Source organism: Pituophis catenifer, unplaced genomic scaffold (assembly GCF_029215685.1).
Source record: "Pituophis catenifer annectens isolate HBS135680 unplaced genomic scaffold, rPitCat1.0.hap2 SCAF_16, whole genome shotgun sequence".
Lineage (NCBI taxonomy): Eukaryota > Metazoa > Chordata > Lepidosauria > Squamata > Colubridae > Pituophis > Pituophis catenifer.
The window spans coordinates 10,247,352-10,267,879 of NW_027256896.1; the positions used below are offsets into that span (position 1 = coordinate 10,247,352).

Below are 20,528 nucleotides of genomic sequence, written 5' to 3' on the forward strand. Positions count from 1 at the left end.
TCAATTTTTCCCCCCCATCTCTCCTTGGTTTTCTATTGTATTGTTTGCTAGTTGTTCGGAGGGACAGAAATCCCAGTCAATCAGAGGATCTTTTTTGTGTGTGTGTGTGTTTTTTTTTTTTAAAAAAGAGTCCTTCTACACACCGCCTATCTCAGGGCAGAAGAAGATACAGTGCTGATATCAGAATGCCAGCTTGGCGTATGTGCCATGTTCTTCTCAGACACAGATCTCAATGGCGGTTGCCAAAACCATCTGGCCTTTGGCCTTCTCTGCCCGGGCGTCAGTCCTGCTTCCTCCGCCGGGGGAAGGGAGGCCAGGCTCCGAAGCCGCCAGCCGAGAGACGCTGCCCTCCGTCAGGATGGTCCTCTTAAGTGGGGTTGGGGTACAGCCGCTGGGCGTCTCATGGCGGTGTGGGCCAGCTGAGAGCTTGTCCCCGGTGTGCTTGCGGGAACGATAGGATGGCCGTCGGCGCATCTCGGACATCAGATCGTACTTGATGAAGAGAAAAAGCTCCTTCACCGGGCAGCGTTTTTCCGGGTCGAGGGCCAACAAGCGTTGAAACATCCGCAGCGCGTTGTCCGTGAAGCGGCGCCACTGAGAGGGGACGCCCACCAGGCGCCCCTTTTGCCACCTCACAAACTCCTCAAAGAAAGAGTCCGAAGCAGTGGCCGCTTCCCAGGGGAAGTTGCCGGTCAGCACGCAAAAGATGAGCACCCCGAAAGCCCACACGTCGATGCTCGCGTCCACCGTGAAACCCTCCGCCCGGCCTGCCTGGCACACCTCGGGCGCTGTGTACGGGATGGTGCCGCTGATGCGTTTCACCCGGCACCCCACCTTGCGCGTCATGCCAAAGTCGGCCAGCTTGACGCGCCGGCAGTCACGGTCAAACAGGAGGACATTTTCCGGCTTGATGTCCCGGTGCACCAAGTTTTTGCTGTGCATGTAGTCCAGCGCCAGACCCAGCTGTTGTACGCAGCGCTTCACCATGTCCTCTGGCAGCCCCACCTGCAAGCAGACAGAGATGTCGAGAGGTGAATTTACATCTGGAAGCGCCCAAACCCAGGAACGTCTCACACTATACTGTAATAGTATAGTTTAATGAAAAGAAGGACTAAGGGAGACATAATAGCAGTCTTCCAATATTTCAGGGGCTGCCCCAAAGAAGAGGGAGTCAAGCTAGTCTCCAAAGCATCTGAGGGCAGGAAAAGAAGCAATGGGTGGAAACTCATCAAGGAGAGAAGCAGCCTAGAACTAAGTAGAAACTTCCTGACAGTTAGAACACTGAATCAATGGAACAACTTGCCTCCAGAAGTAGTGAATGCTCCAACACTGGAAGTTTTAAAGAAGAGACTGGATAACCATTTGTCAGAAGTGTTGTAGGGTTTCCTGCCCAAGCAGGGGGTTGGACTAGAAGACCTCCAAGGTCCCTCTCAACTCTTATTCTATTTTAAGGTCCCTTCCAGCTCATTCCTATTCCTATTCCTATTCCTATTCCTATTCCTATTCCTATTCCTATTCCTATTCCTATTCCTATTCTATTCCTATTCTATTCTATTCTATTCTATTCTATTCTATTCTATTCTATTCCATTCCATTCCATTCCATTCCATTCTATTGTACTCTATTCTACTCTACTCTACTCTACTCTACTCTACTCTACTCTACTCTACTCTACTCTACTCTACTGTATTCTACTGTATTCTATTCTATTCTGACTGTCATTTCGGGGCTCAAGCACGGTTGCATTTCAAGGACTGCATATATAATTACTGAAATGAGTCATGCATTTATCTTTTGCTTATGTTAACAGCACAGCAGCCATGGGGCAGTGTTTAAAACCCTCAAGCTGGGGGTCACAACTGTGCGATCGAGGCCCCACCCTTTGCATGGTCATCAGCATTGAGTGTGTTTAGAAAAAGTTTTTAACCCCCGGGCCATGGACTAGTACTGGTCCGCAGCGCGCCAGAAAACTAGGTCATGCAAATGAGTGAAGCCCCATCCATGCACACGTGGGATGCAGGTAGTGCACAAAACCATAGCCCCTCCAGTTCATGGAAAAACCACTCTCCAGGGAACCAGTCCCAGGTGCCCAAAAAGTTGGGGGCCACTGCTCTAAATGTTCAGAATATCACCTGCTATTGCATGCCTATATATGGTCAGAGTGTTTAATGTCCTGTGATGAGAATAGACATTCTTCAGTACGAAAGGCAGTACAGTAGAATGCAAATGATTTTCATTGTAATGGAGCATCCTAACCCAGTCTTACCAATGGAAGAGGATATTTATAGCTCAGGGTCCTTGGTGCTCTCTGAGCTTGGTTGTTTCCTTGAAGGCCTTTCATTACCAAACTATTATTTCATTATTGGATTGTTTTTCTGAGTTGGTATTTCCTAAAGGTTCCCCTCGCACATATGTGCTGGTCGTTCCCGACTCTAGGGGGCGGTGCTCATCTCCGTTTCCAAGCCGAAGAGCCAGCGCTGTCCAAAGATGTCTCCGTGGTCATGTGGCCGGCATGACTCAACGCCAAAGGTGCACGGAATGCTGTTACCTTCCCACCAAAAGGTGGTCCCTATTTTTCTACTTGCATTTTTTTTTACGTGCTTTCGAACTGCTAGGTTGGCAGAAGCTGGGACAAGTGACAGGAGCTCACCCCGTTACGCGGCGCTAGGGATTCGAACCGCTGAACTGCTGACCTTTCAATCGACAAGCTCAGCCTCTTAGCCACTGAGCCACCACGTCCCATATTGGTATTTCCTAGTTCCTCCCAATAATCAAGCTCTAAACAATCAAAGAGTTACCTAGTTTGGCAATGAAAGGTCTGCAAGGGAGATCACCAAGCTCAGAAAATTATCAAAGACCCCATTATCCAGTCTCCCAAGCTGACTTCCTTCTATGGCTTGCAAAAATCCCCAAACACATATAACAACAAACCACTGAATGGTGGTGGATGTCCCATGACACTGGTCCTCAGCCCCAGGGCAATAGGCAGGCATGGTTTTGGAAAGTAGCGATCATCCAGACCATCTGACCATCTTCTGGGCATGGATGATCGCTTGTTGCTTAAGAACTTTGCACAATGGTGCTGCAGGCCTTTGCCTCAAAGCTCTCAGGGGATCTTTGCCATGGGGGTGGGGAGGAAAGACAAAAAGGAAATGGAGTCGAAATACACGTGATGATGATGAAGGCCTTGGCGATTCCATGGCCCAAATCTCACCACATCTTCCGATCAGTGGTGGGTTTCAAAAATTTTTACTACTGATTCTATGGGTGTGGCTTGGTGGGTGTGGCTTTGTTTTTGTTTGTTTTATGTTTTATTAAATTTATATACCGCCCTACTCCCGAAGGACTCAGGGCGGTGAATAGGCACAGAATAAAATACATAAATACAAAAGTTAGAAACATAATTAAAACCAAATTATGGGCGTGACAGAGGTGTGACAAATTGTGGGCGTGACAGAGGAAGAATACTGTAAAATCTCCATTCCTACCCCACTCCAGGGGAAGATTACTTGAAAATCCCCATTTCCTCCTGATCAGCTAGGAATTGGGAGGCAGAGAATAGATGGGGGGCAGAGCCAGTCAGAATTTTTACTACCGGTTCTCCGAACTACTCAAAATTTCCGCTACCGGTTCTCCAGAACTGGTCAGAACCTGCTGAAACCCACCTCTGCTTCTGATCTTGCACTACTTTCTATTCAAGTCATAAGGGCAATGGCTGTGTGAGGGATACATTAATCTTCCATTGCCCACCCTTGAAATCTTCCCCTGGGAAGATCAAAAGGAACATCTGTGTAGGGCATAAGAGGAAGCTGGAGGCCAGATGAGAAGATCACATTTGGTTCCCAGTCCAGATTGTTAGCATCATAATTGGATCAAGCTTCCATGAAACAGCTTCAGGAAACTGAGAGCCACGGTGGCGCAGTGGTTAGAGGGCAGTACTGCAGGCTATTTCTGCTGACTGCCGGCTGACTGCAATTTGCCAATTCGAATTTCACCAGCCTTAAGGTTGACTCAGCCTTCCATCCTTCCGAGGTCGGTAAAACGAGGACCCAGATTGTTGGAGGGCAAATAGGCTGACTCTGTAAACTGCTTAGAGAGGGCTGGAAAGCACTGTGAAGCGGTATATAAATCTAAGTGCTATTGCTGATTAGCTGTGGTGGCGAGGTGGTTAGAATGCAGTATTGCAGGCTAATTGTGCCGACTCCAGCAGTTCGATCTTAACTGGTTGAAGATTGACTCAGCCTTCTCTCCTTCTGAAGCCGGTAAAACGAGGACCCAGATTGTTGGGGAGGGGGGGATTGGGCAAGAGGCTGACTCTGTAAACCTCTTAGAGAGGGCTGGAAAGCACCGTGAAGCGGTATATAAGTCTTAAGTGCTACTGCTATTGCTATAACACCCCATTTCTCCATCTTGGTATTGTCTATTGGAAGACATCTTGCCTCACCTTCCGTTCAGGTCAAGAAGGGACAACCGAAGTCCACCTACCTGGGGAGGAATGATGTCAAAAAGGTCTCCTCCGGGTGCGTATTCCTGAGCAAAGACATAGCAGTCCTCCGTCTCGAAGACCACATCAAACACTTTGATGATGAAAGGGCTGGAAGAGAGAGTATTGGTGATGCTGAACTCCCTCAGGAAATTCTTCAGTTTGGTCTTGTTCTTGTTGACAAATTTCAGAGCCATCTTGGTGCCTGCGGATGGAGAAGACAGGGCAAGGAAGAGGATGGTGAGCAACTCCCTGTGTGATGGGGACCAAGGAAATAAAATCGTTCTGGAAATCACTGTCCAGGTAAGATGAAACTCCCCCAAAAATATGATCTTTAAACAGGATTTTGTACAGTTGGCCATCCCACAAGGAATGTGAGGGAGCCACTGCAGTGAGCCACCATGTCCCTTTTTCTCTCTTTTTTGCCATTTTTAATCAATCGGAAGCGTGAATCGTGCCCAGGGAGAGTTCCCCTCCCCGGAACTCACCTGTGCTCTTATGGGAGACCAGGTCTACCTTCCCGTAGGTTCCCTTCCCCAGCTCACGGATGAGGTCGTAGTGCTTGTTGATGTCCGTGCCGGAAAGCGTGCGGATGGCCAGCGACTGCATGTCCTCCGTTATCAAGGGGACTCCACAACAGGCCAGCTTGCGTGACGGCTCTTGCTCGATGGAGGCAGCGCTCATGGTCATGCTGAAAAGGGAACGAGAGGGAGGTTTCGGTCATCCGTCATCGGAATCGGTTGGTTGCGGTCATTAACCAGCGCCAGGGAATTGGCGTTCCAATCTCCCAAACTTAATTGACAGTAGCGGGATCATTAGGAAAGATACATACAGAGAGAGAATGCTGGCTCAAAGACAGTATGCATTTTTTTAAAAAAATGCTAAGGTGCTCATACAGACTTCATAGGTGAGACCAGAGAGAACAGAGATTAAAAATCCAGTTAGAATAAATGCTAAAACAGCAACACAAATATATATATATATGCATAGATCAGTGGTGGAATTCATTTTTTTTTTTTACTACCGGTTCGATGGGCATGGCTTGATGGGTGTGGTGTGGTTCAGTGGGCGTGGCTTGGTGGGCATGGCAGGGGAAGGATACTGCAAAATCTCCATTCCCACCCCACTCTGGAGCCAGCCAGAGGTGGTATTTGCTGGTTCTCCGAAATACTCAAAATTTCCGCTACTGGTTCTCCAGAACCTTTCAGAACCTGCTGGATTTCACCCCTGGCATAGATGGATGGATACTAGATAGATAGATAGATAGATAGATAGATAGATAGATAGATAGATAGATAGATAGATAGATAGATATAAGATAGGTAGGTAGGTAGGTAGGTAGGTAGGTAGGTAGATAGATATAGATAGATAGATAGATAGATAGATAGATAGATAGATAGATCCATAGATAGAAAGATACGAGAGCCATAGATAGATGGATGGATGGATGGATGGATGGATGGATGGATGGATAGATAGATAGATAGATAGATAGATAGATAGATAACTTCTGTTTCTCTATCACTGGTGTGTGTGTGTGTGTAAGAGAGAGAATGCTTATCAGAAGCACATTTCTGTAGAAATACACAGCAATTGATTGTTGTGTTTTATTTTATTTTAGGTTAGGTAAAGTATGGCGCTGCTTGAATACAGACATGTCTGAGATGGTCTCATATGTATGTATGTATGTATGTATGTATGTATGTATGTATGTATATAGGTAGGTAGGTAGGTAGGTAGATAGATAGATAGATAGATAGATAGATAGATAGATAGATAGATAGATAGATAGATACGGTAGGTAGATACGGTAGGTAGGTAGGTAGGTAGATGATAGATAGATAGATAGATAGATAGATAGATAGATAGATAGATAGATAGATAGATAGATAGATGATAGATAGAGAGGGAGGAGGGAGGGAGAGATAGATAGATAGATAGATAGATACATAGATAGATACATAGATAGATAGATACATAGATAGATAGATGACAGACAGACAGACAAAGACAGATATAAATATTAGAGGAGATGGATGGATGGATAGATAGGTGATAGATAGATAGATAGATAGATAGATAGATAGATAGATAGATGATAGATAGGAGAGAGGGAGGAGGGTGGGAGGGAGATAGATAGATAGATAGATAGATAGATAGATAGATAGATAGATAGATAGATAGATGACAGACAGACAAACAAAGACAGAGATATAAATATTAGAGGAGATGGATGGATGGATAGATAGGTGATAGATAGATAGATAGATAGATAGATAGATAGATAGATAGATAGATAGATATAAGATAGGTAGGTAGGTAGGTAGGTAGGTAGATAGATAGATAGATAGATAGATAGATATAGATAGATAGATAGATAGATAGATAGATAGATAGATAGGAGAGCCATAGATAGATAGATAGATAGATAGATAGATAGATAGATAGATAGATAGATCCATAGATAGAAAGATACGAGAGCCATAGATAGATGGATGGATGGATGGATGGATGGATGGATGGATGGATAGATAGATAGATAGATAGATAGATAGATAGATAGATAGATAACTTCTGTTTCTCTATCACTGGTGTGTGTGTGTGTGTAAGAGAGAGAATGCTTATCAGAAGCACATTTCTGTAGAAATACACAGCAATTGATTGTTGTGTTTTATTTTATTTGCAAAGGGAAGTCAGTAAGCAAAGCTGTAAGGGTTGGAAACTTATTAAGTAAAAACTCATTAAGTGAAAAAGTAGCCGTTGGAAACTTATCAAGGAGAGTTGCAACCTAGAATTAAGGAGGGATTCCCTGGCAGTGAGAACTATTAACGGCTTATCTCCGAAAGTTGTGCATGCCCCATCACATGGTTTTTAAGAAGAGACTGGACAGCCATTTGTCCAAAAAAGTGTAGGGGGTTGGACTAGATGACCTCCAAGGTCCCTTCCCACTCTGTTATACTCTTACTGTTGCTTCTACTATTAAGAGGGATCGAGGAAGTGATAGTAAAACCCTACCTTATTAAAATAATGCCCTGTGTTTTCTGCCCAAAGGAAGGAAATCCCCTATATTTTCACCCAAACTTAACGTATCTGTATTTTTATACACGAAGAGGCTACTGGCTTGAAAGACCAGCCCTTGGAAACTAGCAATTCATGGTTGCATAGAATCCCAACAAGGATCATTGTAGGTGATCCCTGCTCCCCTATTTCACCTCAACTGGAAATCAACAGAAAGGAAAGCAGATCCCAGAACACCCCTGATTTCATAGGAATCCAGCAAGATATTGGCTGAGTTCACACAAAATCCTAAACCCAGGTTGTCAAAGCACAGTCCCTATATTTATATATCACAAACAAATAAAGCATAGGATGGTTTTATTCACTCAGGATGCTAAGACAATAGATGGGTTTCCTTGATATGATGATGATGATGACGATCATCATCATCATCATCATTGTCCCCACAATCCCTTGTGGGGTGGAGTCTGGGCAACTGAATGGAGCTGAGTGTTTACTGGCTGGATGCCCTCCCTGTCGCCAATGTGGAGCTTTGTTCAGCAGATATATTCTCATCGTGCCCAGAGGGGGAAATATCTGCGTCTATCTAGGATCGAACTCACAGCCTCCTGATTGCGAGGCAAGAGCTCCACCTCTAAGCCACCGCACCCCTCTCCATGTTGATGATGATATTGATATCCTTTCAGTTGCGTCCATCTCTTGGCCATTCTATGGGACAGGTCTCTCCACGTATTCTGATTTTGCACTACTTCGTTGAGTTGTTCTATGCTCCGGCTGTTGTCAGCTTTGATGGTGTCCACCCATCACGTTCTTTGGCAGCCTGGTCAGAGGTGGTATTCAGCCAGTTCACACCGGTTCGGGTGAACCGGTAGTGGTGATTGTGGGTGGGCTCGCCCCAGCTCCAAGTTGTGCTATTTAGGCATATTTTCGAGGCCAAGTGCACAGAAGGCACACGAGCAAGCAAAGGGCATGTGTGAAAGGCGGGGCGCATGCACAGACAGCGCATGCGGGGCAAACTGGTGGTAAAGGTAAGTGAAACCCACCCCTGAACCTGGTTCCCTTTTACCGCTAACTGTTCCCAACACAATTGCTTACTTCAGTAAATTCCCCCACATGAGATGGCCAAAAATAAGTGGGACGCAGTTTTGTGATTTTGCCTTCTACTAACATGCCTGGGACATGCCTCCCTTGACACACTAAGCCATAAAGCCCTCCTCCATTTTAGCTAGTCTAGAGTCTTCTGTCAACCTAGCCTTCAAGTTCCATGGGAAATAAAATTTCCCTTTCCAAAGCACCCGAAGGCCAGACAAGGAATAATGGATGGAAACTGATCAAGGAGAAATTCGACGTAGAAATAAGGAGAGATTTTTCTGACATTGGTTGAGAACAATCAACCCATGGAACAGAGAAGTTGCCTTCGGAGGTTGTGGGAGCTTCATCACTGGAGGCTTTCAAGAAGAGATTGGACTGCCATTTGTCAGAAATGGTGTAGGGTCTCCCGCTTGGGCGGGAGGTTGGACTAAATGACCTGCAAGTTCTCTTCCAACTCTGTTAATCTGTGAAAATCCCAAGGGCCGCTTGAACACTTCCCTTTATAGGATCAGGTGGAGAAGCCACATCCATCTCTTTGCTCTAAATATGTCAGCCTCTGCTTCCGTAGCTCCTGCATGAAACCGTTCTGAGGTCACTTGGACTACCACTTAATCTGTCCTGGCTTAGCCCTGACTGCTAGTCCCCATATTTCCCTTTCCAATGACAGGAGAATACTTACTCCGAGTGAGAGTAAGCCTAACTTAGTAAGTCGTGGATTTGTATCAGATTTATTATGCTTCTCCCTGTGTAAGAGGAACAGCAGTAACACACTGCTCAGGATGATTCTTTTAGACTACTTGAGTCCCACCTTTGCACTTAGCCAAAACTTACTTTAAGCATGACGAAGTAGAGTAGAATAGAGTAGAGTAGGGTAGGGTAGGGTAGGGTAGCGAATACAGTAGGGAATAGAGTAGAGTAGAGTAGAGTAGAGTAGAGTAGAGTAGGGAATAGAATAGAATAGAATAGAATAGAATAGAATAGAATAGAATAGAATAGAATAGAATAGAATAGAATAGAATAGAATAAGTATACAATATAGAGTATAAACGTAAAGTTAAAGGTTCCCCTCGCACATATGTGCTAAACGTTCCCGGCTCTAGGGTGCAGTGCTCATCTCCGTTTCAAAGCCGAAGAGCCAGTGCTCTCCGAAGACGTCTCCGTGGTCATGTGGCCAGCATGACTCAATGCCAAAGGCGCATGGAACGCTGTTCCATTCCCACAAAAGGTGGTCCCTATTTTTCTACTTGCATTTTTTTTACGTGCTTTCGAACTGCTAGGTTGGCTGGGACAAGTAACAGGAGCTCACTCCATTGCGCAGCATTAGGGATTTGAACTGCTGAACTGCTGACTTTCTGACTGATAAGCTCAGCGTCTTGGCCACTGAGCCACCACGTCCCCAATATAGAGTATAGAATAGAATACAGAGTAGAGTAGAGTAGAGTAGAGTAGAGTAGAGTAGAGTAGAGTAGAGTAGAGTAGAGTAAAATAGAATAGAATAGAATAGAATAGAATAGAATAGAATAGAATAGAATAGAATAGAATAGAATAGAATAGAATAGAATAGAATAGAAGATTAAAAAACAGAGATTAGGAGAAACATTGCAATCTGATTCAGATATTCATCTTTCAAGATTCTTTCATTCTTCTTTCGCCCTCTTCCCTGTTTCCTTGTTGGTGTCTTTTTCTGCGACAGAAAAATATCCCGCAAAACAATCAGCCGCCTTGTCCATGTTACAGGCTGCATTTAAGAGAGCTCTGTTCCAGTCTAACAGGTTTTTATAAAGGGATTTTTTTGAAGTCCATAAAAAGGACAGTAAAATGCAACTCCTTACCAGTTATATTTGCAGTGTCTTATAAGGTAAAGAAGGGATGCAGTGGCTCAGTGACTAAGATGCTGAGCTTGTCAATTGAAAAGTTGGCAGTTCAGAGGTTCGAATCCCTAGTGCCGCGTAACGGGGTGAGCTCCCGTGACTTGTCTCAGCTTCTGCCAACCTAGCAGTTCGAAAGCAGGTAAAAAATGCAAGTAGAAAAATAGGGACCATCTTTGGTGGGAAGGGAACAGCGTTCCATGCGCCTTTGGCATTGAGTCATGCCGGCCACATGACCACGGAGACATCTTCGGACAGCGCGGGGTCTTCGGCTTTGAAACAGAGATGAGCACCGCCTCCTAGAGTCAGGAACGACTAGCACATATGTGCGAGGGTAACCTTTACCTTTATCTATAAGGTAAAGAGCCCTTCTACATATCTTCCTTTCATTTAGATCATGCTTAAGAGAAATTGCTGAAGGACCTATTATCAACATGCCTTTTTTCTAATGCAGCAGGTTTAAAAAATTAAAAAAAATTGCCTGAGATAAGCTTCCTTTTTCCAAAGTTATCTAACCCAATTGGTATTTATAGTGGGTTTTTGTTTTCTTTGCAGAGTCTTGATTCATTCAGGGAGTTTTGAAGCTAACCTCTATTACGAATGCACAAATATATTTCCACGGGAGTTTTTATAGCCTTAACTGGAACAGTGTACAGTATTCTAAAATCAGGCTTTTTTTCAGGATTGCTCTTTAGTGAAGAGATTAAAATTCAACAGTTACTCCCTGCATAGCCAGATTTGTCTGTTTCAATAACTTCCACATTCAGATCCATTTTTAAAAAATCCAGCTCTTTCCACCCTTATTAAAATTCCCACCGATCCCTCCCTCCTTAATTTATATTCAGCATTCTGCTGGAATTATCATCTTGAAGATAATTTTGCCCATTATTTTCCCCCCCAGATTTTCAATCTTCTGAGACTGGGAAAACCAGAAACACCAGGTTGGGGTTGAAAAAAATAATTTGTTCAGTTCCTATCTGCCATCGAAGTTGGCAAGATGCTGTAGCTGGGGATTATGGGACTGAAAAGCAACACAGCTGCAGAACACCAGATGTTAGAAGGCAGCCTCTTACTGTTATCAGGGCTACGTACATATAATGTATGCAGATGTATGTATCAAGATAATCATGTTTATTAAGGGGAGAAGCAGCCTAGAACTAAGGAGCAAATTCCTAACGGTTAGAGCAATTACTCAGTGGAACGACTTGCCTCCAGAAGTTGTGGGTGATCCAACACTGGAGGTTTTCAAGAAGAGACTGGACACCCATTTGAAATGGTTTAGGATCTCCTGCTTGAGCAGGGGGTTGGATTTAGAAGACCTCCGAGCAGGGGTGGGCTTCAAAATTTTTAGCAAGGGGTTCTCTGCCCAGTTGCTGGGTGGGCATGGCCATGGTGGGCTTTTTACCCTCCCCAGGCTCCGGAGGCTTTTTTTGAGCCTCTGGGAAGGCAAAAACAACCTCCCCAAGGAGGCCCTCTGGAGGCCAGAAACGAGCCCGTTTCCAGCCTTCCCAAACTTCCGGTAGGCCCGTTTTTCACCCTCCCCGAGCCTCTGCGTGAGCCCTGCACCTACCTGCATCCAAAACAGGCTGTGTGGGGACTCCTGAGAGGGGCGGGGCATGGGGCCAGCCAGGAGTGGGATTTGGGGGTTCTCCGTGCACAGAATCTTAGCTAGGGGTTCTCCCAAATCCTTGCGAACCCCCAGCAGCCCACCCTTGCCTCTGAGGTTCCTTCCAACTCTGTTACAATGGCAAGAATCACGTCTTTTTTTTCAATTTATCCCATTCAGATTCTGTTGCCTTCTGGTTTTTCATCTGTTATTGGATTGTGTAAATCCCAGAGGCCAGAACGTTGCACAACCAATCTTGTACGAATTAATGGTGGTCCTTTTCCTCTGGGTTTTAGTGCCCTCGTACATCAGGGAAACTCAAAGCATTGTTTTAGTTTACAACCAGCCATGCATCAGATTGCAACAAGCAAAGTTTCATTTACCCTGATTAAGTATCCCAGCAGAGGACCAGACCATTGTTACTCCCTTACATCAAACTTCCCCGAGGGTCTTTTCATCCATGTAAACAGGATGACAAACCCAAGTGAACGTCTTAAGTTTTTACATTCACACAAGACAGACAGCCAGACCGAAAATGAAGCCCATCATCCACCGCATGCAGAAGGAACCGTCAACAATGATCCGGGGCCCTTATGGTTGTAAGCTAGCGTTGGAAGAAATATCCATTTGGGTTCAGTTCCAAGTGGAGAGAAAGACACTGGAAACATGGAGGCTGATTGGAAAGATTGTTTAATGGTGGACAGGACCACATGGGTTTGAGGTCCTGGGCAGCTGAACACATGGAGTGGAGAGAGAGAGGCATTTATACTCTCTCTTGGGCTTTGAACTTGAGCTTCCTGTTCCTGTGCAAGAAGTGTATTCTATTGGTTGTTGTAGGGATCATGTGCAAATCCTAGGAGTTTGTCTGAGATACGTTTGGTTGAAGCTTGGGCTGATGTAATGTCCTTAGGAGATTTTGCAATGCAGTGAGCCCCTGCTGCTAGATGGGTTAATTCTATTATGTCCTGGAAGATCATATCTTAATCCCATCAAACCTGGAGCTGAAAGTCTTTTGTCTTGTAAATAGGCTGGCCCAGTCTTTCTCAATGGGCACCAAATATCTGCTAGGGTCAGGAAGCTGAAGCTCTGAGTTTCTGTCTCCCTTAAGATTTCTATTTCTCTTTTAGGGGAAATATAATATTCTGCCTTTTAATGAAAAAGATTTCATTCTTCTAGGAGGGGTGGGTGCTGATTTTCTACACTAGTAATTATAAATCACGGTTGGCTGAATAAAACACACCGGCTGGGTTTTCACACACTTAAAATTCTTGATTCACAAATCAAGAACTTGGATTCACACCATGTGCTATTGAGCAGATCCCATTTGGGTTCTGGTGCATTTTGTGAAGCCTGTGAAATGTACGAAAATAGTCAGTTTCTAGTGATTAAGGCATCAGGCTAGAAAACAAGAGATTGTGAGTTGTAGTCCCACCTTAGGCACGAGGCCACCTGGATGATTTTGGGCCGGTCACTCTCTCCCAGCCCTAGGAGGAAGGCAATGGCAAATCCAATGTAGGAGATGACCAGGCTGAGCATCTGGGCAGGATCAAATGCATCTGTAGAAAGTTAGCACCCACCCCTCTCCTAGAAGAATGAAATATTTTAGGAAATACTAAAAAGGCAGAATATTATATTTCCCCTAAAAGAGAAATAGAAAACTTAAGGGAGACAGAAACTCAGAGCTTCAGAATATTTAGGCAGAATATTTCCCCTAAAAGAGAAATAAAATTCTTAACTCTTAAACAGAAACTCAGCCTCAGCTCCTGCCCCTGGAAGATACTTTGGTGCCAGCCTATCTACAAGACAAAAGACTGTCATCCTCAGGACATAATAGGATTAGCCCTCTACCCATCTAGTAGCAGAGCACACCATGTGGCACCTAAGGATATTACATCAGCCCAAGGTTCAACCAAACTTGATTCAGACAAACATGACTCCACATGGGAGTCTGACAACAACCAATAGAATACATTTCTTGCACAGGAACAGGAAGCTCAAGGGCAAGGCCCAAGAGAGGATATAAATACCTCTCTCTCTCAAACCCATGTATTCAGCTGCACCAGGACCTAAAACCCATGTGCTCCTGTCCATCAATAAACCATCTTTCCAATCAGCCTCCAAGTTTCCCGTGTCTTTCTCCCCACTTAGAACTTACCCCAGATGGACATTTCTTCCAACATATCATTAGTTTGGAACCTCTACGCTCCTGTAAGAGACCTAAGTCCATCCCCTACCCCCCTTGAAGTCCGTTGACTCTTATCTGATGCCCATTTGCCTTGACCGTTAATAGTTCCGATTACGAGGAGTCCTTCACTTACGACAACGGAGCCCAACATTTCTGTTGCTAAGTGAGACGTTTGTTGTCAATCACTTTTTTTCAGTGGCGTCGTAACTTTGAACGGTTGCTAAATATTATTATTATTATTATTATTATTATTATTATTATTATTATTATTATTCATATTTGTATGCCACCCACTCTCCGAGGACTCTGGGCGGCTTACACCAAAGACAGTATACTAAATAGCAAATTGCCCCCAACAATCTGGGTCCTCATTTTACCCACCTCGGAAAGATGGAAGGCTGAGTCAACCTTGAGCCGGTGAGATTTGATCCGCTGATCTGCTGAACTAGCAGTCAGCTGAAGCAGCTGCAGTACTGCACTCTAGCCACTGCGCCACCTCGGCCCAAATGAATGGTTGCTTTCTGTATTTGTGTCGCTTCACTCACACCACTGGGGCTACCATGTTATAGACCTTCCCCTACAGAGACGCCCCCCCCCCCCCCCCCGCGCGCCCTAATGGCTGGGAATTATGGCATTCGAGCTCCAGGACATTTAGAGGGCACCCGAATGCCTAAAGCCCAATTAAATTTGGATTAATCTGACGTTCTCCCTATCCCAACCTAAACCAGACACGAGTTGATCTCTTCAGGAGTTTTAAATCCAGATGATTTAACTCCCAAGCTCTGCAAAGCTGCCTGCTTTAATTCTCCTGATACCCTGAAGCCTGGAAGGTACCGTTGGTGCCAAGTGTAATTGGCAACTCGTTAGCAGCTCATTGAGAAGGCTGGAGGACACGTGGTAAGAGGCGGATGGTTGACATCATCGGCTAAATCCAGCCAGATTCAGAAAGGAGGGGGGGAGGGATTACAGAGCCGGGGAACAACCGCCCTATTATTAAGGGGTGTGAAATAGAACAGAATGGGAGCCAAGGAAAGAAAAAAAAATCAGTGCACTTAGGAATCCAGAGAGAGAGAGAGGGCAGAGAAAAGGGCTCAGGGACCTCCAAGAGAGAAGATAGAAGACTCACTCTCAACCTCTCCAAACTTGGCAATTTCTTTCTTTCTTTCTTTCTTTCTTTCTTTCTTTCTTTCTTTCTTTATTTATTTATTTATTTATTTATTTATTTATTTATTTTCCAATTTATATACCGCCCTTCTCCCTGAGGACTCAGGGCGGTGTACAGCGGAATAAAAACATAAATTACAAACATTAAAATAGTATTAAAAGAATATATATAAATTTGGCCCCGTAATTTAAGAACAATAACAAACCCATTTAAAACATTTAAAAAATTAAGAAAAAAGTTAAGCCAGCCAGCCAGCTGAAAAAAGAAGGCTTTAAGGTTGAAGCCTTGTAGACTTCAACTCCCAGAATTCCCCAGCCATGGTCTGTAAAAGGTCAAGGGTATCTCGGGGCATGTGCAGAATGCTTTTGTTGCACTGAAGTTTATTCTCTACAGCTGGGGTCGGCAACCTTAAACACTCAAAGAGCCGCAAAGGTTCTAACTGGAAGCCCCCGTTCAATTCTGGGGCTGATTGGAAGTCTGGTTGCCCCCACCATAGAGTCTCCTCCTAGCACGACGTCCTTTTTCCTCTGCCCGTCCTAACTGAAAGCCCTATCAATTGTGGAGCCGACCGGCGACAAGGAGCCACAGCAGAGGGATGAAAGAGCCACATGCGGCTCCAGAGCCGCAGGTTGCTGACCCCTGCTCTACAGGCTCGGTGTCTTTCAGCTGAGTTCTTGATTCCTTTCGTCCTTGGAAAGCGTAGCTTCCCATGACCTAGTGGGCAAGCATCCCATAAAACCCTGCAGGCATTCCAGGTAGCTGGCTTACCATGACACTGAAAGAATGTTCTCCAGCCAGCTTGGGAGCTTGGCAACACATCAGCCGACTCACCATAGGCTGCAGCTCCAAACCTTCTCCATTACGCTGCTTCTTTAGGCTTGGGTTCATGCACAGCTTTTTGTCTATAAGCCGTAAGTGGGGGTTTATTTCACAAGCCACTGTCCGCAAACCCCGGTGTGACGCAATGTATGAACCAGGGGTGAAATGCTTCCGGTTCGGTCTGGTTCACCCGAACCGGTAATAAAAAAAGGCTATTGGTTCGCCGAACCGGTAGTAAAATAAAATAAAAAATAAATTGTTATATGTATATGAAATCTTAATCTGTTCACCGCCCTGAGTCCTTCAGGAGAAGGGTGGTATAGAAATTCAACAAACAAACAAACAAACAAACAAACAAACAAACAAACAAACAAACAAATAAATAAATAAATAAATAATTTGGACTACTGTAATGCTCTCTACATGGGGCTCCCCTTGAAAAGCACCCGGAGGCTCCAACTGGTCCAGAACGTAGCCGCGCGGGTGATTATGGGCGCAGCTCATTACACCCATGTAACACCTCTCCTACGCGAGCTGCACTGGCTCCCGGTGGTCTTCCGGGTGCGATTCAAGGTGTTAGTTATCACCTTTAAAGCGCTCCATGGCTTAGGACCTGGGTACCTACGAGACCGTCTTTTGCCACCAATAGCCTCCCACCGACCAGTTCGTTCTCACAGGGAGGGACTACTCAGGGTACCGTCAGTCAAATTATGTCGACTGGCGACTCCCAGGGGGAGGGCCTTCTCTGTGGGGGCTCCAACCCTTTGGAATGAACTGCCCCCGGAGATACGGAATATCCCTGATCTCCGTGCTTTCCGCCGTGCCCTCAAGACCCTGATGTTCCAACAGGCGGGGCTAAACATACGAACATGTGAATGATTTTTTAAATGTTATCTAATTCTGGGTTTTATTTAATTGACCAAACTAAGTAATAATTTTAATTAGCAATTTTATGATGTTTGTGTGTCTATATTTTTCTTGACTGTACACCGCCTTGAGTCCTACGGGAGAAAGGCGGTATAGAAATATAATAAATAAATAAATAAATAAATAAATAAATAAATAAATAAATAAATAAATAAATAAATAAATAAATAAATAAATAAATAAATTTCTGACGATCAGGTGAGCGACGTGCAATCGTTGGAACTTTTTTTAAAAAACTTTTTTAGCATTTTTTTACTACCAGTTCTCCAAAACCAGTAGTTAAAAATGCTTTTAAATTTTTTTTTTTAAAAAGTCCGAAGATCGCACGTCGCTCAGCTGATCGTTGGAATGGTTGTTTTTTTTTTTACTTTTTAGGCTTTTTTTTACTACCGGTTCTCCAGAACTTGCAAGAAATATCACAATAACACAGTCTTTCTCCACCTTGAAAACTTAAGATGCGTGGACTTCAACTCCCACAATGATCATCATTATGGGTTGCCACACCGGTTAGCCAGGTGTTCAGACTGGATTTGAGGATTTTTGTCACCTATCAAGTCCTTTCCCAAGGACCTGGGATATGGCAGATATGGATGTTTGATGGTCTTAAAGGTATCGTCGCAGGATGTAAGTTGTTCCGAGTAAGGCTGCCTTTTGCAATTGACTGACGATGAATTTGTCAATGCCGATGGTGTTCAAGGGGTTGCTCCAGATGTTTTGGGATTACACCTAAGGTGCCTGTTACTGTTGGTTCTTCCTTTGCTTTCATTTGCCACAGTCATTCTAGTCCTCTTTGTAAGTCTTGTGCATTCTGTTATATTCTCCACTGCTTTCTCTTCTTTTTTGCGATCTCCAAGTTCTGCCATGTCCACGATCCAGACTTTTTTTGGTCTTACAGACAATTCTTAAGTCTGAGGTGTTTAGGTGATAGGTGCTTGTCTGTTTGAAGTCTAAAGTCACATAGCTGCCCTTCTTCTTCTTCTTCTTCTTCTTCTTCTTCTTCTTCTTCTTCTTCTTCTTCTTCTTCTTCTTCTTCTTCTTCTTCTTCTTCTTCCTCTTCTTCCTCCTCCTCCTCCTCCTCCACCTCCTGCTGTTTCTTCTTCCTTCTCCTCCTCCTGCTGTTTCTTCTTCTTCCTTCTCCTCCTGCTGTTTCTTTTTCTTCCTACTCCTCCTGCTGCTGTTTCTTCTTCTTTCTTCTTCCTTCTCCTCCTCCTGTTTCTTCTTGTTGTTTCTTCTCCTCCTGCTGTTTCTTTTTCTTCCTACTCCTCCTGCTGCTGTTTCTTCTTCTTTCTTCTTCCTTCTCCTCCTCCTGTTTCTTCTTGTTGTTTCTTCTCCTCCTGCTGTTTCTTCTTCTTCTTCTTCTTCTTCTTCTTCTTCTTCTTCTTCTTCTTCTTCTTCTTCTTCTTCTTCTTCTTCTTCTTCTTCTTCTTCCTTCTTCTTCTTCCTCCTCCACCCTCCCCCAAAAGTGCAGGAGTGTTGATCCATTGATTGTGACAGGAATTGACTGACCAGCTTATCACCAGAGCCGGTCTGTGGGCTGAGAGAGTGAGCCAAAATCACCCAGCCCATTTTCATGCCTAAAGCAGGACTAGAAGTTACAATCTCCTGATTTCTAGCCTGGTGCCTTCACCGCTAGACCAAATTCACTTTGTTTTGAGAGTCCCAGTATTAACTTAAAAATGTACGGGGGACTGCACACACTCCTTGGCTTCATTAATCCAGCCTCGATTAATAATAAATCACACTGCTCTGTTGGTTTAATTCCTCGCTCTTCCCCTGAACCTCTGAGAACATTCTGTATCAAATTCCTGAAGCCCCAAATGATTGATTAGAACTTATTGATATTAATCGCTGCATCATTTTTATTGCAGTTTTCTTTAAAGAGATGTGGGGAGTCCCCTCTGCTAGCACAAATCATCCCCCACCACCACCACCTGTGATCTAGGGCAGAGATTTCTACCCACTCTAGGTCTTCAGGCATCCCAGAGACCTCCAAGCTCAGAAGAAGGCCAGGGGCAAACCACTTCTACATTGGGCCAGAAAAGCAGTATGGAGATACTTGAGTCAAGTTCAAGATCAGGTGTTCTTGAACTAATCTCCAAGTGTCTGTGGAAAACACGGTGAGCAGTGATTAGAATGCAGTATTGCAGGCTAACTCTGTTGACTGTCAGCAGTTCGATCCTGACCGGCTCAAGAGAGGGCTGTAAAAGCACTGTGAAGCGGTATATACTGTAAGTCTAAGTGCTATTGCTATTCCTTCCTCCCTTCCTTCCTTCCTTCCTTCCTTCCTTCCTTCCTTCCTTCCTTCCTTCCTTCCTTCCTTCCCTGCTTGCCTGCCAGCCAGCCAGCCATGGTGCACAGTGGTTAGAATGCAGTATTGCAGGCTAACTCTGATGACTGCCAGCAGTTCGATCCTGACAGGCTCAAGGTTGACTCAGCCTTCCATCCGTCCGAGGTTGGTAAAATGAGGACCCAGATTGTTGGTGGGCAACTTGCTGACTCTGTAAACTGCTTAGAGAGGGCCGTAAAAGCACTGTGAAGTGCTTATATACTGTAAGTCTAAGTGCTATTGCTATTCCTTCCTTCCTTCCTTCCTTCCTTCCTTCCTTCCTTCCTTCCTTCCTGCCTGCCTGCCTGCCTGCCTGCCTGCCTGCCTGCCTGCCACAGTGCACAGTGGTTAGAATGCAGTATTGGAGGCTAACTCTGACGACTGCCAGCAGTTCGATCCTGACCAGCTCAAGGTTGACTCAGCCTTCCTTCCTTCCGAGGTGGGTAAAATGAGGACTCAGATTGTTGGTGGGCAATCAGGCTGACTCTGTAAACCGCTTAGAGAGGGCCGTAAAAGCACTGTGAAGCGGTCTATAAGTCTAAGGGCTATTGCTTTTCCTGGCAACCAACCATAAAACCCGGGGGCTTATTCCCTTTTATCCCTGGTATTATTCCGCTGTCTTTGCAGCACGCTTGGCTCTGTGGCTAGACAGCGGCAGCTCGCTGGGAACAAAACACAATTAAGTCTCCTCTCTCTTATCTCAAGAGCCGTCTTTCTTGTCTCCTGCTGCTCAGGTACCCAATTTAGCTGCCTCTGCCTCGCCTCCGAGCCCCGCCAGCTGCTCCCTCGTCTGCTTTGTCTCTTTCCCTCCCTCCCTCTTTATCTCTGCTGCCTTTGTTCCTCTGCTAACCTCCATCCCTCACCTCTGTCCCTCTCCTTCTGCCTTCAGCTATCTCTTTCATGCCTTCAGCAATCAGCTTGGAGCAAAATCTTCTCCGGATCTTCACCAGCAACTCACCTCCAAAGCAGGTTTTCCTACAGAGGAGAGCGAGGAGCTCAAATCTCTTTCTTTCCCAGCCTGCTTCAATCCTATATTTTT

At 44.9% G+C, this 20,528-nt stretch overlaps 1 protein-coding gene across 1 annotated transcript in view; it reads right to left on the reverse strand.

The window, feature by feature from the left end:
- Nucleotides 1-216: 216 nt before the first annotated feature.
- Nucleotides 217-20,528, reverse strand: part of SBK1 (SH3 domain binding kinase 1) — an 83,305-nt gene continuing 62,993 nt past the window's right edge. The window contains exons 2-4 of the mRNA XM_070955235.1: nucleotides 4,972-5,174; nucleotides 4,486-4,688; nucleotides 217-1,005 (exon numbers count right to left, since the gene is read on the reverse strand). Of these exons, the coding sequence (XP_070811336.1) occupies nucleotides 217-1,005; nucleotides 4,486-4,688; nucleotides 4,972-5,174 (1,195 nt within the window). The remainder of the gene's footprint in view (nucleotides 1,006-4,485; nucleotides 4,689-4,971; nucleotides 5,175-20,528) is intronic.